Source organism: Pinus tabuliformis, chromosome 6 (assembly GCF_031772625.1).
Source record: "Pinus tabuliformis cultivar Carrire ecotype Pingquan chromosome 6, CPIR1, whole genome shotgun sequence".
Classification (NCBI taxonomy): Eukaryota; Viridiplantae; Streptophyta; class Pinopsida; order Pinales; family Pinaceae; genus Pinus; species Pinus tabuliformis.
The window spans coordinates 1,253,616,407-1,253,638,894 of NC_142292.1; the positions used below are offsets into that span (position 1 = coordinate 1,253,616,407).

A 22,488-nucleotide genomic window follows, 5' to 3' on the forward strand; every position below is an offset into this window, starting at 1 on the left:
GAACATTAACCTGGATTATATAACGGGGTTTAGTGTTAACCTTACATGATTGTTGGGTTAAAGTATTAGCCCTGCATCAAATAACAAATACAAATATAACGGGGTTTAGTGTTAACCTTACATGATTGTTGGGTTAAAGTATTAGCCCTGCATCAAATAACAAATTAAGTTGTACAAATTCTAAAAAATTGCTTCGTTCTACTTTAGCCCGGGATTGTTTTGATTTGGTTGTATTATGAATGTTCAAGTTGCGCGATTGATTTGGATATTTTTTTAATAATGAATGTTCATGTTTTGCTTTTAATAAATGACAAATTTAAGGATCTCTACACCCGACAAATTTTCGGAATCTATGGACTAGACTTTCAAACCGCTGCTGGAGCCAAATTATCGGAATCTATTAGGTCCCGAAGATGACCGTATGTAGGTCGACTACTATTTATAAGAAATTTTCATCAGATGACATATAGCTGATTGAGTTCATTTTGGAAGATGGCATTGCCTTTGTCTTTATTGTCATCCCACATTCATACTGGAGCTCACCACCATGGTAACACACAACGCATTCCACATTTCCACAGCTCGTTTAATGCAGGAACCAGTGGTGGCAAACGGAGAAATTTGTACCGACGATGGGGTCCTAAAGGTGAGCATATAATTTCTATCGTGTCTTTCTGAGAAATAGTTCATTTTATTATTTGGTCATTCTACATTTAAATAAAGAATGATATTTATTTTTCCTAGACTATCCATTATCCACTAGAATTATTATGGTTAATTTTATCTCACATTAATTTCATCTCAACTGGTTAATGTAACTTGAAATGCAGGTTCAAGCAAGATCGTTGCTTGTGTTGGGGAAGGTACAACCTCTCTTAGACCTTACCAGTCTATAGCAGGAAAAACATGCTATAGCATGCATTTGGTAGAAAGTAATTTAATGTTTAAGAAGACTGCGATTTGATTTATGTTGAGAAATTACTTTCGGTATAGGTATTTTGTTATCGATTCATTATATAGGTATTTTTGTTATCGATGATTCCGGATTCATCTTATAGTCATGTTGTTATCGATGATTCCAGATCCATCATATAGCTAGGTATTTTGTTATGGAGGTTTCTAATGACTAAGTGTGATTCTCTTTAAGAAAAGAGATATGTTGAGTTCCAAAATTGGACAACAAAATGCAGGGAAGTAATTTCTCAATTTAAATGTTTATAATCTTGTTCCTCCCTGATTGTTTTTCAGATCCTACAGTACTGGTGAAACGAGAATTTCCTCCAAGTTTTTGGAAGGACCATGTTATCGAATCCCTAATGCCATCTTACAAGGTTAGTAATCTCAGTGCCTGTCGATTGATTAATGCCCATCACTGTAGCAGCTCCGCCGCCATTGTTATAATTGACGACGTGAAATAATTATAGGTTGCACCATCAGACGAGAAGCGTATCGAGACATTAATATCCGAGATTAAGAATATGTTTAGATCTATGGACTATGGGGAAATTAATCCCTCTGCATATGACACTGCTTGGGTAGCAAGGATTCCAGCAGTTGATGACTCTGGGAAGCCTCAGTTTCCTGAGACACTAGAATGGATTCTTCAAAATCAGTTGAAAGATGGCTCTCTTGAATTAAGAGCAGAGAAAGAAAGAAACAGCAAGAACAAAAGAGAGAAGACCAAGAACAAATGAAACTGAATTTGTATCTGTTTTATTCGATGATTGTTTTCATTACATGGTATTCAATTTATTATGTGAACAGCTACCGTTACACATAACTAAACTACCCGTTACATAACTACAACTAAATTGGTTACAAAAACTGTTTGACCAAGTTCGTTGTCAAACCAACAAACTCCACCTTGACAACAACTTTCCCATTCATCATCTTTCCTGCAAGCCAAGAGAAGCTAAACACCACCGCAACTTCTCTACTGTAACTGGCTTTGTGAATATGTCTGCACAATTTTCTCATGTGTGGACCTTTTTAAGAGCTACTTTTCCACCATCGATCACATGTCTCAGAAAATGATATCTCACATCAATGTGCTTGGTTCTGCTGTGATAGGCAGGATTTGTGGCCAAGTGAATAGCACTTTGACTGTCACAAAGTACACTCACTTTCTCCTGCATCCTTCCGATTTCATCAAGCAAACCCTTTAACCAGATTGCTTCTTTACTGGCATCTGAAGCAGCTATATATTCAGCTTCGGTAGTGGACAATGCAACCGTGTCTTGAAGCTTTGACATCCAACTAATTGCTCCACCTGCAAGAGTAAAGACGTAACCTGTAGTAGATCTTCTTTTGTCCAAATCACCAGCATAGTCAGCATCTACATATCCGCAGACTGATCCTTCACTACCATTAAAGACGATGCAATGATCACTTGTGCCTCTTAGATATCGAAGCACCCATTTCACTGCTTGCCAATGTTCTTTACCTGGATTTGCCATGAACCTGCTGACAACTCCAACTGCATGTGAAATGTCAGGTCTTGTAGATACCATCGCATACATTAAGTTGCCTACTGCATTTGCATATGGTACATGAGACATATACTGCTTTTCTTCATCAGCTCTAGGACTCAAAACCGAAGAAAGCTTAAAATGGGAAGCTAAAGGAACATTAACAGGTTTCACATTATTCATAGAGAACTTTTCAAGTACCTTCTCCACATACTTCTGCTGTGATAACCAAAGCTTACCATTTTTCCTGTCTCTGTGTATCTCAATGCCCAAGATATGTTTTGTTGCTCCAAGATCCTTCATATCAAATGCCCTAGAGAGTTGAGCCTTTAACCTGTTGATCTCTTCCATGCTTTTGCTTGCAATAAGCATATCGTCAACATACAAAGCTAAGATAATGAATATGCCATTGAAACTTTTGAAGTACACACAATGATCATACTCACTTCTTATAAAGTTCTGGCTCACCATGAAGGAATCAAACTTCTTGTACCATTGTCTGGGAGACTGCCTCAGACCATACAATGATTTCCTGAGCTTGCAAACTAATCTTCTGCTGCGACCTCGTACAAAACCTTCTGGTTGTTCCATATATATCTCTTCGTTCAAATCACCATGTAGAAAAGCTGTTTTAACATCTAACTGTTCTAACTCAAGATTAAGCAATGCAGTTAGTGCCAACACAGTACGTATAGAAACAAGTTTTACAACTGGAGAAAAAATCTCATGAAAGTCTATACCTTCAACCTGAGAATACCCTTTTGCTACCAGTCTCGCCTTATATCTTTCAATACTACCATCAACTTTCCGTTTCAGCTTGAAGACCCATTTACATCCAACAACACTTCTCCCTTCAGGAAGCTCTACAAGATCCCAGGTATTGTTCTTGGCTAAGGAGTCCATTTCTTCTTCCATAGCCTTTTTCCATTTCTCGCTATCTATATCATCCATCGCTTCCTGATAACAAGACGGTTCTCCATCTTCAGTAACCAAAGCAAAAGATGAAGCAGCAGAATCTTCATACCTTTTGGGAGTTTTCCTTTCCCTTGTAGACCTTCTCAGAGCGACTGGTTGCTGAACTGGTTCAGAAACTTGCTCTGGTTCAGAAGCTTCAACGGCTTCCTTTGTGTCTTCAACACCTTTGTCTCCAGAAGTCTCTCCTTCCTTTCGACTGCCACCGAAAGATCTGGCCTCCAACTGAACTCGTTGACTCGGCGATACCTGTTCCTGTTCAATTCTTTCAACATTTGATTTTAACAAAGAGGACTCATCAAATGTTACATCTCTACTAATAACTATCTTCCGCAATATAGGATCCCACAACCTATATCCTTTCACTGCATAGTCATACCCAACAAAGACATAACATTTCGACTTTGGATCTAACTTTGAACGCTGATTTTTCGGAATCAGAGAATAAGCATCACAGCCAAATATCCTCAAATGAGAATAGTCACAAGACTGACCTGTCCAGACTTCTTCAGGAATTTTACAATCAATTGCTACTGAGGGTGATCTGTTAACTAAATAACAAGCAGTAGATACTGCTTCCGCCCACAACTCCTTTTGCAAGTTAGCATTGCTGATCATGCTTCTGGCTCTTTCCATAAGAGTCCGATTCATACGCTCAGCAACACCATTTTGCTGAGGAGTATAAACAGCAGTTTTGTGTCTAACAATGCCCTCATCCTTACAGTATTGTTCAAATTCAACAGAAGTGAACTCACCACCATTATCAGTTCTTAGACATTTAATAGATTTGCCTGTTCTTTTCTCTACAATTACTTTAAATTGTTTAAACACATTGAATACATCAGCTTTCCTTTTTAGCAGATAGACCCAAACTTTACGAGAATAATCATCAATGAACGTTAAAAAATACAATGCACCTCCATATGACATAACAAGGGAAGGCCCCCACAAATCAGAATGAATGTAGTCTAAAACATCTTTACTATTATGATTGCCAACTTTAAATCTCTGTTTACACTGTTTCCCATACACACAATGTTTACAGAAATCTAAATTCAAGGATTTCGGACCGGGAAGAGATTTACGTTTCATCAGTATGTGAAGACCTTTCTCGCTCATATGACCCAAACGCTGATGCCACAGACGAGTACCTGCTTCTTCCTTTTCCGACGCAACCGCTGCTTCACCGACCTGAGTACTTCCTTTTAACCTGTAAAGATTCCCGACCTTCTCTGCCTTCATAACCACAAGGGCACCTTTGAAGACTTTCAAAACGCCATTCTGACCTGTAAACTTATAACCATCTGAATCCAACACTCCCAAAGAGATTAAATTTTTCTTCAAATCAGGCACATGTCTAACACTAGTTAATGTCCTAACTGTGTTATCATACATCTTAATCCTGATATCTCCCATCCCAACAGTCTGACATGACATATTGTTACCCATAAACACAGAACTACCGTTTACATTTTCATACGAAGTAAACCAGTTTCTATGTGGGCACATATGATGCGAAGCACCAGAGTCTAACAGCCAGCTATCAAAACTATGAGAGACATTACATTCAGGTGAAGTTTCATCTATCGTACACAAATCTTCAGCAGATAAAACTTCGTCTACAATAGCTGAATCAGCCTGATTCTCTTCGTTCTTCAGGTTTTCGGATTCCTTCCGTTTCCAACAGTCCTTCCTCAAGTGTCCAACTTTACCGCAGCTCCAACATTTTGCCTTACACTTTTTGCCCTTCGATTTCGACCTAGAAGTTCCCCTTGGTTTGTCTCCTCTTTCCTTTGAGCGTCCTCTAGCAACCATTGCTTCTGATGCAGTTGTATCAGTGCTGGATTTCCTTCGTACCTCTTCAGACAGAAGAGCTCCCACGACTGATTCAAACTTCAAAGAATCAGCAGAGCTGAAGCTGATCGAGGTTACGAAGTGATCCCATGATTCAGGCAGAGAACACAGCAAGGTTATGGCTTTATCTTCTTCCTGTATTTTTACTTCCATATCTGTTAATTGACAAATTAGTGTATTAAAGACATTCAAATGTTCTGCAACGCTTGAACCTTCTTTCATTCGAAGACTGTATAATTGTCGTTTCAGATAAATTCTGTTAGTTAATGATTTTGTCATATAAAGGTTTTCAAGTTTTTCCCACAAACCTGACGCCGTAGTCTCTTCAACGATGTTGAAAAGAACTTCATCCGCTAGACATAGCCGGATGGTACTGAGAGCTCGGGCATCCAAGTCCTCCCACTCTGTAGTAGTCATGGTTGTGGGTTTCTTAGTAACCCCATCCAATGCCTTGTGCAACCCTTGTTGCACAAGCAGATCCTTGACCTTCAGTTTCCAAAGAGCAAAATTGCTCTTTCCGGTGAATTTCTCCACCTCGAATCTAGCACTTGACATCTTGGCCATTTTCCTCCTTCCTAGGGTTTCAGTCTTAGTCTTTCTAAGAGAAAAAAAATGACTTCCCCAAATCAAACAGAAAGACAAGTTGCAATTCCTTTGTTTTTTCTGGTTTCAAAACATTCTTGCAAATCTCTTGCAAACTTTTTCCTTCTACAATATTTGAAAAAAAAAACAACCTTTTCAATCTCAATCTCTGCTGTTTTTTTTTTTTTTAATTTCTGAACCAATCTTTTCAATCTGCTGTTGTTTTTCTTAAAAAAAATAATTCTGCAAAAAAATTCTGCTGCTGTCTTTTTTTTTTTTAAATTAATTCTGCAAAACCCTTCTTTTTTTTTTCTTTTAAAAAACAAATTTCTGCTTTAAAAAAAACGCACAGCTCAGGAAAACAATCCGTCCACAGGCATACCCGGATTCAGGAAAACAATCCGTCCACAGGCCGTCCTCAGGGATTCAACCCTTCTGCTACCGTCCACAGGGAACACCTTCTGCTACTGTCCACAGGGCCGTCCACAGGGCAACGCTGTCCATAGATCCTTCAAACTTCTTGCCGCAACGCACCCGGATTCAAGACTGCAACGCCGTCCACCCTTCAAGCTTCTTGCTGCAACGCCGTCCACAGGTCAACATCCAGCAGCCTCAACGCTGAGCAAAGCTCTGTCGTCCTCAGGGATCCAACGCAGGTATTCTGCCGCTCAGGAATCCAACCTCTGTCGTCCTCAGGGATACTGGCCGTCCACAGGGTTGTAGCAGCCTCACAACGCGTCCGCAATTCTTCACAACCTCACAACGCCGTCCTCGTCCTCAGGGATAAATCACGGTTGTCCACGCTCAGCGTATTCTTCAAGCCTCAGCCGTCCTCAGGAATAAATCATGACTCTGATACCACTTCTTGAATTAAGAGCAGAGAAAGAAAGAAACAGCAAGAACAAAAAGAGAGAAGACCAAGAACAAATGAAACTGAATTTGTATCTGTTTTATTCGATCATTGTTTTCATTACATGGTATTCAATTTATTATGTGAACAGCTACCGTTACACATAACTAAACTACCCGTTACATAACTACAACTAAATTGGTTACAAAAACTGTTTGACCAAGTTCGTTGTCAAACCAACAGGCTCTTGGGGTGAAGAATTCTACTTCTTGGCATATGACAGAATACTAGCTACTCTTGCATCCATTATTACTCTTACTATATGGCACACTGGAGAGTCACAAGTAAAAAAAGGTTTGTACGTACATATATGATAGACTGATATCAGCATTGCCCTTGCTATGTCTTCATACAGCTGTGACAAAATTATGGTATATTGTCTCCTGTGAAAATTACTTTTTAACTTGTACATATTTCAGGGATTGAATTTTTCAAGACACAAGCTGGAAAATTAGAGGAGGAGGCTGATATGCACATGCCATGTGGATTTGAAATAGTATTTCCTGCAATTCTAAAAGAAGCTAAAGCCTTAGGTCTGGATCTGCCTTATGAACTGCCTTTCATCAAGCAAATCATTGAAAAACGGGAAGCTAAGCTTGAAAGGTTAGAATCTCCTCTGTCATTGATAAATTTGCCATGCCATGATCTCTAGTTAAAGTGATAACTAACTGATTAACTTTACCTTGGTGGTGTTTGGATTAGGCTTCCTACTAATCTTCTCTATGCCTTTCCAACGACGTTACTGTATTCTTTGGAAGGACTGCAAGAAATAGTAGAGTGGGAGAAAATAATGAAACTTCAATCCAGGGATGGATCATTTCTGGGCTCGCCGGCATCTACGGCGGCTGTGTTCATGCGTACTGGGAACAAAAAATGCTTGGAATTCTTGAATTTCGTCTTGAACAAATTCGGCAACCATGGTATATTGTTATAATTTGAACAAAAAAAATTGTTTTTTTCTAAATTTTCAACAAATTTTGGTTAAGCTACTGTAAAGAAAACACATGAGGAATGCCAATTGTAAACTGAATTACAGAATATGTAAATGTCCTGTGACATATTTAGAGCTTAGAGTCTTTGATAATTCTGCGATATATTTGTAGTTATGACAGAGAAATCTTAGTTCCACAATTGTAATCTATAGTTGAGTTGTATGTATGTAGAATATTTTCTATCCTATGTAGTTATGTTGTGGATTTCACAGGGCTTATGAAGAGGATTTGTCCTTCATAATTATGTACTGTTTTAACATAATATAAAATAGACTATTTTTCTTGCTAAAAAAAATAATTTGAACAAAAAATGCTTGGAATTCTTGAATTCCGTCTTGAACAAACTTGGCAACCATGGTATACTGTTATAATTTCATGAAGTCTTTTTTTATGTATCATTATAGATTTATTTTAAATAAGGATCTAATATGAGTCGAGAGATCTATTCTAAATACAGATCTAATATGAGTTGAGAGATCCAATTATTATTTAAATGTTTTTTTATAGTTATTTAATTTCAATTTTGATGAAAGACTAACAACCTTACATATTATACTGGGTTGTAAAATGAGAAATTGCTCAACAATTTGTAAAAATGAACCTCTAAAAATTATTATGTTTCAAATTGAAAATTGCATAGAATTGATTTGTGGAAAATTTGTTATTGCAGTGCCTTGTCAGTATCCGGTTGATCTATTTGAACGTCTGTGGTCCGTTGATACTGTTGAGAGGCTAGGGATTGATCGCCATTTCAAAGAGGAGATCAAGGACGCGTTGGATTATGCTTACAGGTATTATGTCTTTGGGCATTCTAAAGTACGAGTCGATTATGCTTACAGGTATTATGTCTTCGGGCATGAAGTACGAGTCAGGTGTTGATCAGCTCATGGTAATTATTATTATATATGAAATTTTCTGAAAGTTGAAAGCCTCTGTGATGTACTAACTCATTATATTTAAATATTTTCACACGAAGTTTTCGAGTAGCAAATGTGAGTCATCATCCGGATTGAAATTGTTGTGCAGCCACTGGGACGAAATTAGAGGCATTGGATGGGGGAGGGAGAATGCTGTCCGTGATATCGATGATACAGCCATGGGCCTTCGAATCTTGAGACTGCATGGATACAATGTATCCTCAGGTAAAATGTTGGTGTAGAGAGCTATTATATTTTGCTGGGAATTGTGCCAATGGCCTTGTTTTTGAATTCATTCAGGTTGTTGAACTCTACAACCAACATTTTTGGCAGATGTTCTAAAAATTTTTAGAGATGAGAATGGAGAGTTCTTTTGCTTCTTGGGTCAATCACAGAGAGCAGTTACAGACATGTTAAATGTCAATCGTTGTTCACACGTTGCATTTCCGGGAGAAACGATCATGAAGGAAGCAAAACTCTGTACGGAAAGGTATCTGAAGCATGCTCTGGAGGATGTGGATGCCTTTGACAAATGGGCTATTAAAAAGAATCTTCGGGGAGAGGTAGGTACATAATATTGTTGGCTATTCTAATCATTCCAGATTTTGGAAATATTTCAAGGATTTGGTCAGAATATTGTTGGCTATTCTAATCATTCCAGATTTTGGAAACATTTCAAGGATTTGGTCAGTAGGTGCAAGTTCAAACAGTTGAATTCTCTTTTTGTTGATTAAATTAGATTTAAAAAACCATTATTTCAATTTACAGTTTAATATATTCGATCGATCTTTCATAATTTTTTCTCCAGGTGGAGTATTCACTCAAATATCCCTGGCATAGAAGTATGCCAAGGCTGGAGGCTAGAAGCTACATTGAAAATTATGGACCAAAGGATTTCTGGATCGGGAAAATTTTGTATATGTAATATTCATAAAACCACTCTGTAAATTTAACTTTCAAGATCGTATGATTGAGTTTTTCCGTTTTTCCAATTAGTATTATGGAAAAATATAAATATACTTTGTCAATTCCTTTATGTAACCGAAAAAAACGGTAAGAAATAAATTATTAAACAACAGCAATGTCTAAAAATAGTTTCTCTCTATAAAACCTCCATTAATATTTACTTCCGTCTGTAACTCCCTCTTCCAGGATGCCAAATGTTTTCAACGAAAAATATTTGGAATTAGCAAAATTGGATTTCAATCGACTGCAAGCTTTACACAGACAAGAGCTTCAGGATATTCGGAGGTGTTGCTTACTCCACATTTACATTTCATTGATATTAAATCTATCTTCCTTACCGAAAGCTAACAATATATTTTGCACTGTTCAAAGGTGGTGGAATTCATCGGGTTTCTCAGAGCTCGGCTTCACTCATCGGGAACGTGTGGCTGAAATATATTTCTCAGCAGCGTCTTTTTTGTTTGAGCCAGAGTTTGCTACCTGCAGAGCCGTTTACACAAAAACTGCTATTTTCACCGTCATATTAGATGATCTTTATGACGGGCATGAAACATTAGACAATCTCAACCTGTTTACAGAATCTGTGAAAAGGTAAATTTTTCGTTGATTCGAACTAACTTTTTTATTCCTATTTTTTTTAACGAAAGAGTCTGGAACAGTTTTCAGGCATACATATTCCTGTTCCAAATTAAACCATAAAACTCATAGCAACTAAACCAATCTATCTTTATAAATTTGAAAATATCTAATTCTGATTTTTGGTGACAGTCAGATTCTAACATATTTATCTAGTTCTGATCTCTCCTAACAGTTAGATTCCAAGATATTTTCCAGACCTGCAATCCATTGCACAAGGATACCCCTTTACAGTCTAAGTAGCTTTTTTTTTTTTTTTAAATAAAAAAAAAGGTTCTATATCAAAAATAAAACAGATAGTACATATGTCATGTTTCTTGATTACAGCGTGTTTCTTCAGCATACATTACCTCCAAAAAGAAAGTGAGGTCTCTTTCCTGCTAATCTTAACTTCTAGTTCTATAATCATAACCTCTTTAGTTCACTATCCAACATACTTAGTCCAAATATCTTTGATGATAAAGTGAAAACTCAGAATGTGTTCACCCTCTTACAATAAAAAAAACCCTTTTGTCCTTCATTCCCCTGCATTGACTTCTAACTCTTTGAGAAGTTGATACTTCCATCATTTATCTTTCCCAATGCCCATTTTGGAAAGTAAATCTGTAGTCCAGTTCTGTTCTCTATATATGTTGTTATCACTTGGATTGAACCTCAGGGCTGAAAGAAGGCAATGTTAGGGTAACCACAAACCACGCTTATCCAAGTAGCTAGCTCTACTAGGCTGAAAAAAGCCAATGCCAAGGTAACCACAAACCACGCTTATCCAAGTAGCTAGCTCTACTAGGCTAGGAGAGGGCTCTCTCCATAAGGATCTCAGCCAAGATCACTGGATCAGGAAAAAGATATTAGGCTAGATATAGTAGCACAAGGTTTGATTTGATTTTAAATGGGTTCTGATGGATCAGGTGGAGCCACACAGTTAGGGATAGGGAATTAGGTCAAAATTGCAGGGTGTTCAATGGGTCAAGGTAGGTATAAGGCTTAGCACTCTAGGGCTTGATGGGTGAGGTGTTTTAAGACTGGTGAGGAGCTAGGAAGAGCATGTGATTACCATGGATCCTTCCTAGACTGTAGAAAACATATAATGGTGAAAATTTCCCCAAAGCAGAGAAGTGATATTATGAATTCTACCTATGAACTTGAAAACATTCACTTAGAAGCAAAGAAATGATTAATGAAGTACATAAAACATTCTAACATATGATAACAAGAGAAGAAACTGAACCAAAATTCATACCACATGGATCCCAAATAAATAGTTGCAATTTTTATTAATCTCCTGCTAAACTGCTACAAAATGATGTATGATCAAGGCATAAGCATCCAATTGAGTCCAACTCTTTACAATGAGAAAGAAGAAGAAGATATAGGCATTGTTTCAACCTCCTCCCATCCTCAGGGGTTGAATCCCTAAGATGACTTTTAATCTAATGAATCTACCCTCTACTACTAATTAGCTGTCATATTTACAAGCCAAATCATCATTTACAATAGTAAAACATACTCCATGAGAGAAAATCCATGAATACAATCAAAACACAGAAAAATAGCCATTCTGTGAAAAATTTGCCCTACGCGCAGCGCCACTGGTCCAATGCGCAGCGCCACTTTCAGGTCCCTTTTGGAGGCCTTCTCGACATCCAAATTGAGCTCACGATAGCTCATTGGAAAGCTATTCAAGTCTAATTTCCAAAACACTTAGAATTTCTTCACTCGAAGCTTATTTGACACCTCAAAAGTTGATTCTTCCAAGACTGCTTCTGTGTGTCCAAAAAGTGGCAGAAAGGTCTTTTTTAGGGTGTTTTTTGAATTTTTGGTAGACCAATTCTACCCCAAAAACTTAGCAAATCCATAGGGTGCATGTACTCATCGCTCTGAATCCAAAAATGCAATCCATTTTTCCATTGGGTGTCCTTAGGAAAAGCGCAGCGCTGATGGCGCTGTCCATTGAGCCAGATTTTCTGTGTGTGCAATTTCCAAAATTTGCAAAAAACAAAATCTCCTCCAAACCTAACCAAAATTGGTGAGCAGCACCATCATCAAGCATCTTTATGAGCCAAGGAAGCTTCAGCAAGCAACCTAAGCCTATCCTCCTCTTTTTTGCCCTTTAGAGCCCGCCTTAGCCTAGCTTTCATCTGTTTGACCCTCATGTTACAAATTTTGTTTCGGGTCCTGTAGTGGTAGGCCATGTGCCTGATCATCTGGTTGTCCCTATTGGCCTTTTGTAACAGCTTCTCTAGGTGCAAATTGACTCTTTCAAGCCAAATCTCTCTATCATCCTCAATTTCCTTCTCAATAGGAGTCAAAGTGACTAGTGCCTCTTCCTTTTGCATAACTGATTCACCCTTGTCACCTTGTCATTTTATCTTGAGAAGTTCCAGCTCCATGAGGACCTGCTTGTCACTCAACTTCTTGTTCTCTTGTTCCAAATATGTGATGACATACTTGGCTCTCTCCAAATTGTCCATCAATGCTTGGACTTGAGCCTCCTTTTCCTGTATGATGATGTCCTTTATTATTTCTTCATCCTGAGCCTCTAAGTCAATTATCCATGCCATGATGAATATAATGCTGCTCTGGATCATCATGCTCTGTCAAATCAAAGTCTCTCTCTTCCTCCTCATCATCAAAACTTTCCTCTGGCATCTTTTCTTTCCCTTTGTGCAGATGTTGCACCTATTCTTGCTGTGTTGATGAAGAAGGCAAAGCCCCTTCCACATCCTATGGAGCAAGCATTTGCCTATGAGTTGATGAAGAAGGCAAGGTCCCTTCCACATCCTGTGGAGCAAACACTTGCCTATCAACTACAAACAATATTCTTGTGCCCCTCTGGTATGTCATGTAGGTCCTGGGAACCTCAGTAGCTCTAGTCTCTTTGGCCTTCTCATCTGTCTTCACCTGAGCACTGCTAGAAGGTCCTCCTGATTCTTGGGACACTGGTGGAGGAATTTGAGGACCCCTGAAGATGTCATGAGCAATAAATGTCTCCCAGGAGATGTTGAGGAGGTTAAGATGATGAAGCACAATCATCTTGATCAGGGAATAATGATAAAGACTACTCATCTACTGAGGGTATGGCTTTTTCTGCACAAAGTGGGCCATCTTCTCAATATTCCTGAACAAGAAATAAGGGAGGTTTAACATCCTCACCCTAGTAAAATGCATGAGAAGCCTGATGTGATAGGTGTACAATTTGGAAAATCTACCCTGACAAGTGAAATATTTCATGGTGATTTTCATCATGGGGGCATACTTGTCTTCAGGGAACCTGAAAGGAAAAATCGTTTTTGCTTCATTTATGTACCCGGGTTTGATGTAAGGCTCATAATAGTGTTCATCCAGGTCCTGTTCCTTATGCCACTTCTCCCATACATTTGGAATCTTGGTTGCATCCACAATAATGGAGGGTGAAACTGTAAATGTCACCCCAACAAGAGTCACCTTGTTGTCCCGAAGATTGGCTACAAAAACCCTAGTGAGCTCAGGGTGGTGTTGAACTCTCTCTACCTGCTCACAGAGCTCATAGCACCCTAGATGCCTGAAAAAAGTGACAGTCAAATGAGAGGCCTCAAACTCTCTGAGGTTTGATGGTTCTTCCCTGATAATTTTGCCTCCCTTGTGTGGTTTTCTTTGATGCCTAGGTCTCTCTGTTGAACTGTCACTGCCAGTTTTTTCCTCCTCCTCATACTCCTAGAAAGGGATGAAGGGAGTGAGCAAGAGTGATTAGGAATAAGGGAATGGGAGAAGACCTTGTGAGGTATATGGTGGGCTGGGAAATGAATAGGAGGGTATGAATCATGAAAATGAGGGAGAGGGGCTTGGGTCCTTTTTTGAAGTATAGCTTGTGGGATGAAGGACAAAGGAATATAAAATGTTATGGAGTGATATAGGGAAGGGGTTCAGGGCTTTAGTGATAGGTGATGGGAGAAATAATGGGGGTTAGGGTTTCTAGGGTATAATTAAGGAAGAATCTAGGGTTTCACTTTTGCCATTGTAAATTACCTTTAAAAACTTCAATTGAAAACCAACGATGAAGTACAGTGAGGAAACTTGCTTGAGGGAAGAGAGGGTGATTTTTGATGTTTTTAGGTAGCTGGAGGCTTTTTGGCCCTTGTTGGATGAACGAACAACGCCCTTCTGAATGCGCAGCGCAGTTGTTTTTTACACTGCCAAAACTCGCCTACGTGCAGTGCCACTTCAAGACAACTTTTGACTTCCTTCCCAGTGTCAAAATTAGGCATGGGATAGTTTGTTGGAAAGCTTGCCCTTTCTTCTTTCTATAACATTTTGACTTCAATTTGGAGCTCATTTGCCCTGTCAAAAGCTCAATCTCCAAAGACTGGTCAAAATGTGCAGAATGAGGCTGCCAAAATGCAGAGTGCTGTTGTAGTCAACTTTTGGAGGTCTTCCTCAACTCCAAATTGTGCTCATGATAGCTCATTGGGAAGCCCTCTGTGTCTAGTTATCATTTGGCCCATCAATCAAGTCATTTGGACACTCCAGCTAGGATAAAACTTGGTTTAACGAAGGTCACTCCAGAAGTGCAGTAACTCTCCTATGACACCTGTAGTTTTGACATTTCTCCAAAACCATGATACCTGCATAAACAAAGAAGGATTTTTTTCCTCTTGGGTCTATGATGGACAAAAACCTCTCTCACTTTTGTCAAATTCATCTTTTCTTGTTCAGAAACATCATTTGAATAAAACCTATCTCGATATGTGGAACAGGGGATTTGTAGAAATGAAGGGAAATGAAGGGGATGAGGCGCTTCTAAATTATTGAGAAAATTTTGCGAAGTAGGGAGGGATGTTAGGAAGCAGGGGAAAGTGGAAGTTCAAGGATTGAGTGAGGGGAAGGGGTCCAAAAGGGAAAAACACAGGCCTAACGTAGAAAAGTGTCAAATTGTAGCAATAGGCTAGGGTTTGTGGGAAAATGATGAATTTGAGGGATATCAGTGATGGGAAGTGTTTAAGAAGGTATATTAAAGATAGGGGAAGGTGTATGAGCATCAGGATACAAGTTTTGTTGATGATTTGACCATCCAAGAAAAATTACCTTCAAAACCCTAGGAGAGGGAAATGAGCCTTACCTAAGCACAATTGAAGCACAAACAAGGTGTAAAATGGCCCATTGGAACCTGAAATAATGCTGACAACTGTTTGAATGATGGTACACTCAGCTGAATGGTGACATGAACCAATACTTGGAAGACTTTGGAAGGAGTGAAAACAAATCCTAGACCTGATATCCAGTGACCAAATTTTTACTTGAAGACTCACTGAAATGAAAAAAAATGACTTTGACACCCTAAGACCACTTTATAAGAGCATATTTGATCACTTGTGACAGTATGCAAATACTGACTCTAACAGATGTGATCAATGTTGATGAGTTGGTATGTGCTCACCATAGTCTTGATGGGCTTCATCCAATTATTCAAGATCAGAGAGTTGAAATTATTCAGACCCTTAGCCGAGTAAATAATGCCTTTTGCATCCCTATAGACCTGTAGGTTCTCCAATCCCAACCATTTCCGTGCTATCAACACTCCCCCCTAACCATTTCCCTGCTATCAACACTCCCCATAGCACCACTATCTCTGCCTTACTGTTCGTGCCCTGTCCTCCTTCCCACCAAAAATGATAGCTTTTTCCCCGCTCAATGACTATGTAAACCCCACATCCACATTTCCTCCCACTGCAAGCACCATTGAAGAATCGCAGTGGGAGTGTATGCCATATGTTTTTCCAAATAATTCTTCTTTGCTTGCTTGCAATTTGAGCTGGTCCTATCTCCAAGAAATAGGTCACTGTTTCTATTACGTCCTCCCTAACTATCAGATTCTTGTTCTCAAATATGAGTGCATTCTTGCTCCTCCAAATGATCCATATGAGATATAGAGGGAGAAAACAAAAATTGTCATGAGTTTTAATCCACTTCCATATGCAACTTCTTAATGTAGTGAATTGATCCATCTGCATGATGCGAAAGGAGTCCATTATCCCTTCCCAAACAACCATCCCAGAAATAAATGTGCATTATCCTCACTACTTACCTTACAGAGTAGGCATATCCCCTTTATAGCCACCTAGCTGGAACACTTGATTTTGTTGGGGTTATCCCCTTTCCAAATTTTCTGAATCTAGAAGTCCCCCTTCTGTCCCAATGCCTCCCTAGGGATGTAGTTGTATATCTCTTTTACGGAAGGATGCCCCTTTTTCAAGCGTCCCCCCTCCCCCACCGCCTCCCCGCCCCTTGACATTTGGTCCCTCTTATCATTTATTGAGATGCCTTGTTTCTCAAGTTGGTGATATAATCTTCCCATTCCCTCCGCTCAGGTAGTTGAATGTCCCTAGCACTTTTCCATGATTGGCCATCTATGCACAATGCATCAAACTTATAGATATGATTTAGAAAGGTGAGCCCTCTATTATACAGGAGATTAAGAATTCCATATGATAGAGTGTGATTCCCTCCCATACCTAGCTTTACATAATTTCAATTGGTTTGATTATTAAGTACATACTTACTTCATTGGCTTTCTTTTCAGATGGGATCTATCACTGGTAGATCAAATGCCACAGGACATGAAAACATGTTTCAAGGGTTTCTACGATACGTTTAACGAAATCGTTGAAGAAGGACGCAAGAGGCAAGGGTGTGACGTGCTAAGCTACATTCAAAAAGTTGTATGTATTAAGTCTCTTATCATTTTCTGGTTATGTAGTTTTTTTATTGATTATAGATTCATGATTCACTCATATGGTATATGGCAGTGGGAGGTCCTGCTAGCAGCGTATACTAAAGAAGCAGAATGGTCTGCAGCTAGATACGTACCATCCTATGATGAATATATTGAAAATGCTAGTGTGTCAGCAGCGATGGGAACAGTGGTTCTTATCAGTGCTCTTTTCACTGGGGAGGTTCTTACAGATGATGTACTCTCTAAATTTGGTCAAGAATCCAGATTTCTATACCTCTTGGGCTTGACAGTGCGTCTAGCTAACGACAACAAAACTTATCAGGTATTTATTTTTCATATTCAACAATTTATATATTAAATACCATGTGATAGACAATATAATTTTGATTAAGGTTTATTTTGTTAATCTTGATGAATCTCATTAATTTTGATTAACTATAATTAATGAATCCACCTCACTCAAATCTGTTGTAATTAACACAAGAGCATTTACTAATGTAATTGATATACACATTTTAAGCTGATTAATATAAATATGAAATTAATTTAAATAAACTTATTTCAACTACATTAATAAATATAATGAAATCTTTTTATTTATATCAGACACCATACTATATAAACAATAAAATCCTCATCATTGATTTTGGTTTTTATCTTATTCCTCCCATAAAAATAATGCATTTTCAATTGACGGGATGAAAACAGTAGTTACTGCAAATAAATATAATGAAATCTTTTTATTTATATCAGACACCATACTATATAAACAATAAAATCCTCATCATTGATTTTTGTTTTTATCTTATTCCTCCCATAAAAATAATGCGTTTTCAATTGACGGGATGAAAAACAGTAGTTGCTGCAAATAATGTGTGTTTAATATATAATTGTAAAAACAGTAAAGGAAACCATTAAATTAACTTATTGCAAATGATTTTATTACTCATTAAATTAATTTAATGCATGTATATTTAACATATATTAAACATAAGAACATTCATATCCTTTAATTGCGACTAATGTTTAAATGTTTCTTATACTGAAATCCGTACTAATGTTTAAATGTTTCTTATACTGAAATCCGTAATTTAATGCATGTATATTTAACATATATTAAACATAAGAACATTCATATCCTTTAATTGCGACTAATGTTTAAATGTTTCTTATACTGAAATCCGTACTAATGTTTAAATGTTTCTTATACTGAAATCCGTACTGTTAAATATAAATGCAGGCTGAGAGAGATCAAGGGGAGTTGGCTTCTGAGATATCTGAAGAAGAAGCTCTGAAACATGTGCATAGTGTTATGGATAACGCCCTTGATGAATTGAATAAGGAGTTTGTGAACAACAGAGATGTAATACCGGACAGTTGCAGGAGACTAGTTTTTGATTCGGCGAGAGTAACGCAGTTGTTTTACATGGATGGAGACGGTTTGACACTTCCAAATAATATGGAAATTAAGGAGCAGGTCAAAAACTGTCTCTTCCAACCGGTGGCCTAGATTCAATACTTTAGTTGAAGGAATATAAGCTTGACATAGAAGCTGTTAGACAATGGTATTTGCCCCAGAGTTGTCTGGTTGGTTTACTACTCGCCGCTGTCCTAATGAAACATTGTCATCAAACTGATGCACTTCGAATTTTATGGCATCTAACTATCTTTAGAAAATATATAATATATTTGGAAAAATTTATTTCTAAAGTCACCTTTTTTTTGGTGTTAAATCGAAACATTGTCATCAAACTGATGCACTTCGAATTTTATGGCATCTAACTATCTTTAGAAAATATATAATATATTTGGAAAAATTTATTTCTAAAGTCACTTTTTTTTTGGGTGTTAAATCTTATAATTTTTCAGCTTTCCAAATTTGGACTTTGATGGATTATTATTGCATATTAAAAAGTACAAACTAAATTATAAAGAAAGATTCCAGGTAAATAATGGATTATTATTACATATTAAAAAACTACAAAACTAAAAGGAGTTGTCTATCATGCGATTTTTTGGAGATTCCGGTGATAGAATCTGGTGGAAAAAATTGAAGTTAAATCTTCATTTGTATTATTTAAAATGGTTTTTTAACTGCATATTTGGATTCAGCACCCTGAAAAACTCTTGGGAGGCTTTGATTTTGCAGAAACTAGCTATCAAACGTGCGATTTCAATAAATTGCTGCTAGATTTTGACCGGAAAAACCCACCGAAAAAGTTTCCAAAAAGTCACATTATAGACAACTGCAAAGAAAGATTCCAGATAAATGGAGATGGTATGTTTTAGATGGCATTTAAACATAATTAAAAAAATAAGAAAATAACAATAACAATATTAATTATTACTTTTCATAAAAGATTTACAGCGTAAATATATAAACCAAGTTCAAAATCATACAACTTTAACATTTAATATAATTTACTGAAAGTATTATATGTGATATTATTGTTAATTTTTTATATTTTTAAAATAATAAAAAAATATTTTCAAAATAAATCTTTTTAAAGAAAAAATCATAATTTCTATTAATAAAAATAAAAACTATATTCTAATATGTGAATATGTAATCTTAAACTATAAAATATCTTATACAAAAATCAATATACAAAACACCGAGGCCTATAGAAAAACCTCATAAAAATGCATACAAAAATACATTGTGATAAATAGCCATTTCATATAAATATGAGTCAAACAACACCCAACAAAATAACATGTCAGAAATCCCAGCAAAAATCAAACTAACCAAAAAAAACAAATAAAAAAAACTAGCCACCTAAATAACCCTAATAAAAAACACACATACAACGAAACCTTGCCATACAACAAAGTCCATGGAAACCCCTTCTAGCCCACTCTCTCAACTCTCTTCACATTATCAAATGAAGCAGCAAGATGGGTGCCCCCGAGGAACAATGGACTCCAAAGGAGAAAATAAAAATTTTAAATTCAAATATATTTTTAAATTTTTATTTTTCTAAATATTAATATATTAAATTTTAATGTGTTTAAAAGTAAAAATAAAATTTATTTAAAGAAAATATTCTTTTTATTCGATTTACTTAACCATTACAATTTATGAATTTAAAATAATTTATATCTATACTGAATTTTAATAACATTTATCAAATATTACATTTAAAGTTTATTGGTCATTAATATGGTGGAATATATTATTCAAATTTAAATTTTATTATTACACTGACTCCCGTACCACCCTCTCACGTCCCATGGGAGCAGGTTTGGACTTCCAAATATTTATTTGTTTTTCATGCCTGTCCATTATCACTGTCAATTTCTTTACTTATATATATTATATATAATTATGAGAACAAAAATTAATTTCAAACAATATATACTAGTGATTGCACCATATGTTGCAAAGGAAACGCAAGCCATAGCATAGAAAATAATAGCTTAGAAGAAATAAGTAAAACTTTTATGCAATTTTGTTTATTTACTAGCATTTGTGTTTTTTTCGATCATATGTTATTTTTTAGGGAGCTTCCAACCAAGCCAATATTCTAGAATATTTTGAAAATGAAGATAATGCACAACATTTTAACTCCAAAAGATTTATGAAAATGTTCTTCATTAAGATTCAAGCACTGTTATAAGTAAATGATTTAAATGAAATATTTCATAGCACAAGTTCTCTCCATATCACCTTTAATTCACAATGCAATGGATAATAGTTTTTGTTAGAAGGGATTCAAGATAATGTGTGTACATTTTGAGTCATTTTTATGTCAATTCTAGCATGGTGTCACAATTTTGTTTTTGTGATGAAGAGTATAGAATTTTAGGATGGTGTTCTATGTGCACTAAAATACCTACACTATGTATGGAGTTTCATTTTCAAGATAAGTGTTTCTAGAGTAAGGAAGATTTCAAAGGTTTTCTACATTAGGTAGAAGACTAGGTTGTTCCACTTTCCATTAGCCATATCTGTGTTGTTTTTTTTTTTTTTAATATATTCTAAACTCTACATTAATATAAAATAAAATAAATCATACAACTGGATTGAACTTGTGTCATGATCTTTATCTGTGTTGTTTTTTTTTTAAATATATTATAAACTCTACATTAATATAAAATAAAATAAATCATACAACTGGATTGAACTGGTGTCATGATCTTTAAATTGGATCAATCTATTTGGCATACCTTTTCAACCATATTTTACACATTTTGAACTTAAAAATCATTCTTTTTGCACGTATTTAATAAGAATCATGTATTTAATAAACTTATTTAACACATCATATCCACATTAGTTGGTTAGGAAAATTTTGGAAATTATATTGAATGTATGATCTAATATTTACCATTCACCATTTCAAAATATTGATAGTTTATAAGTTTTTTTTTGGTAAGTGTTTGAGATTTTCAACCTTATTTTACACATTTTGAACTTAAAAATCATTCTTTTTGCACTTATTTAATAAGAATCACGTATTTAATAAACTTATTTAACGCAATATTTAATAAACTTATTTAACGCATCATATCCAAATTAGTTCGTTAGGCAAGATTTTCAACCTTCTTTTACTTATAAGTTTTTTTTTTGTAAGTGTTTGAGATTTTCAACCTTCTTTTACACATTTTGAACTTAAAAATAATTCTTTTTGCTTGACATCATGTATTTAATAAACTTATTTAACACATCATATCCACATTAGTTGGTTAGGAAATATTTGGAAATTATATTGAAGGTATGATCTAATATTTACCATTCACCATTTCAAAATATTGATAGCTTATAAGTTTTTTTTGTAAGTGTTTGAGATGATCTACCTAATCTATATTGAATGTATGATCTAATATTTAACATTCACCATTTCAAAATATTGATAGTTTATAAGTTTTTTTTCTTTTGTTTGTAAGTGTTTGAGATGATCTACCTGATCTCTTTCAATTAGATCTAATATTTACCATTTACCATTCACCATTTCAAAATATTGATAGTTTATAAGTTTTTTTTTCTTTTGTTTGTAAGTGCTTGAGATGATCTACCTGATATCTTTCAATCAAGTATATTGTATAATAACAAAACATTTTTTAGTTAAAGGTCTCTCTGTTGATAAGCAAATTTAAGTCATCTAAACACATTATAAGTTCACATTAACATATTTTCTTATTACAAAGGGAGTCTTTTTGTTGGCCTTCACATTTAATTGAAAAAATTAGTTTTGGTATCACTTATATTTATTGCATGATATTGATTTTGGCACATATTAACAATTAGATGAGGTGATTAAAGTTGAGAATTATTCAGCCACTCACTTGAAGTTTTAGTCCACAAATCCTTTAGGAGTTTGGGATCCTCCATGAGGAAATTCTTTGAACCTCACTTCACTCTATCATTAGTATAAAAATGAATTTGATTTCTTTCATAGAAAATATTGTTTTAGTATAAGTGGGATGTAAAAATGAATCTCATTCATTTCAGGAAAACAAATGGTCAAGTTAATATCCG

At 36.0% G+C, this 22,488-nt stretch overlaps 1 protein-coding gene across 1 annotated transcript; it reads left to right on the forward strand.

The window, feature by feature from the left end:
- Positions 1-469: 469 nt before the first annotated feature.
- On the forward strand, positions 470-18,516 carry LOC149263208 (bifunctional levopimaradiene synthase, chloroplastic-like). The gene is made up of 17 exons (XM_089386896.1): positions 470-646; positions 831-863; positions 1,249-1,331; positions 1,425-1,623; positions 6,970-7,080; positions 7,206-7,389; positions 7,489-7,706; positions 8,449-8,569; positions 8,805-8,920; positions 9,029-9,258; positions 9,504-9,616; positions 9,848-9,946; positions 10,034-10,252; positions 11,206-11,268; positions 16,854-16,992; positions 17,080-17,328; positions 18,247-18,516. The coding sequence occupies exons 1-17, from the start codon at positions 493-495 to the stop codon at positions 18,514-18,516; spliced, it is 2,601 nt and encodes an 866-aa protein (XP_089243022.1). The 5' UTR covers positions 470-492.
- Positions 18,517-22,488: the final 3,972 nt, after the last annotated feature.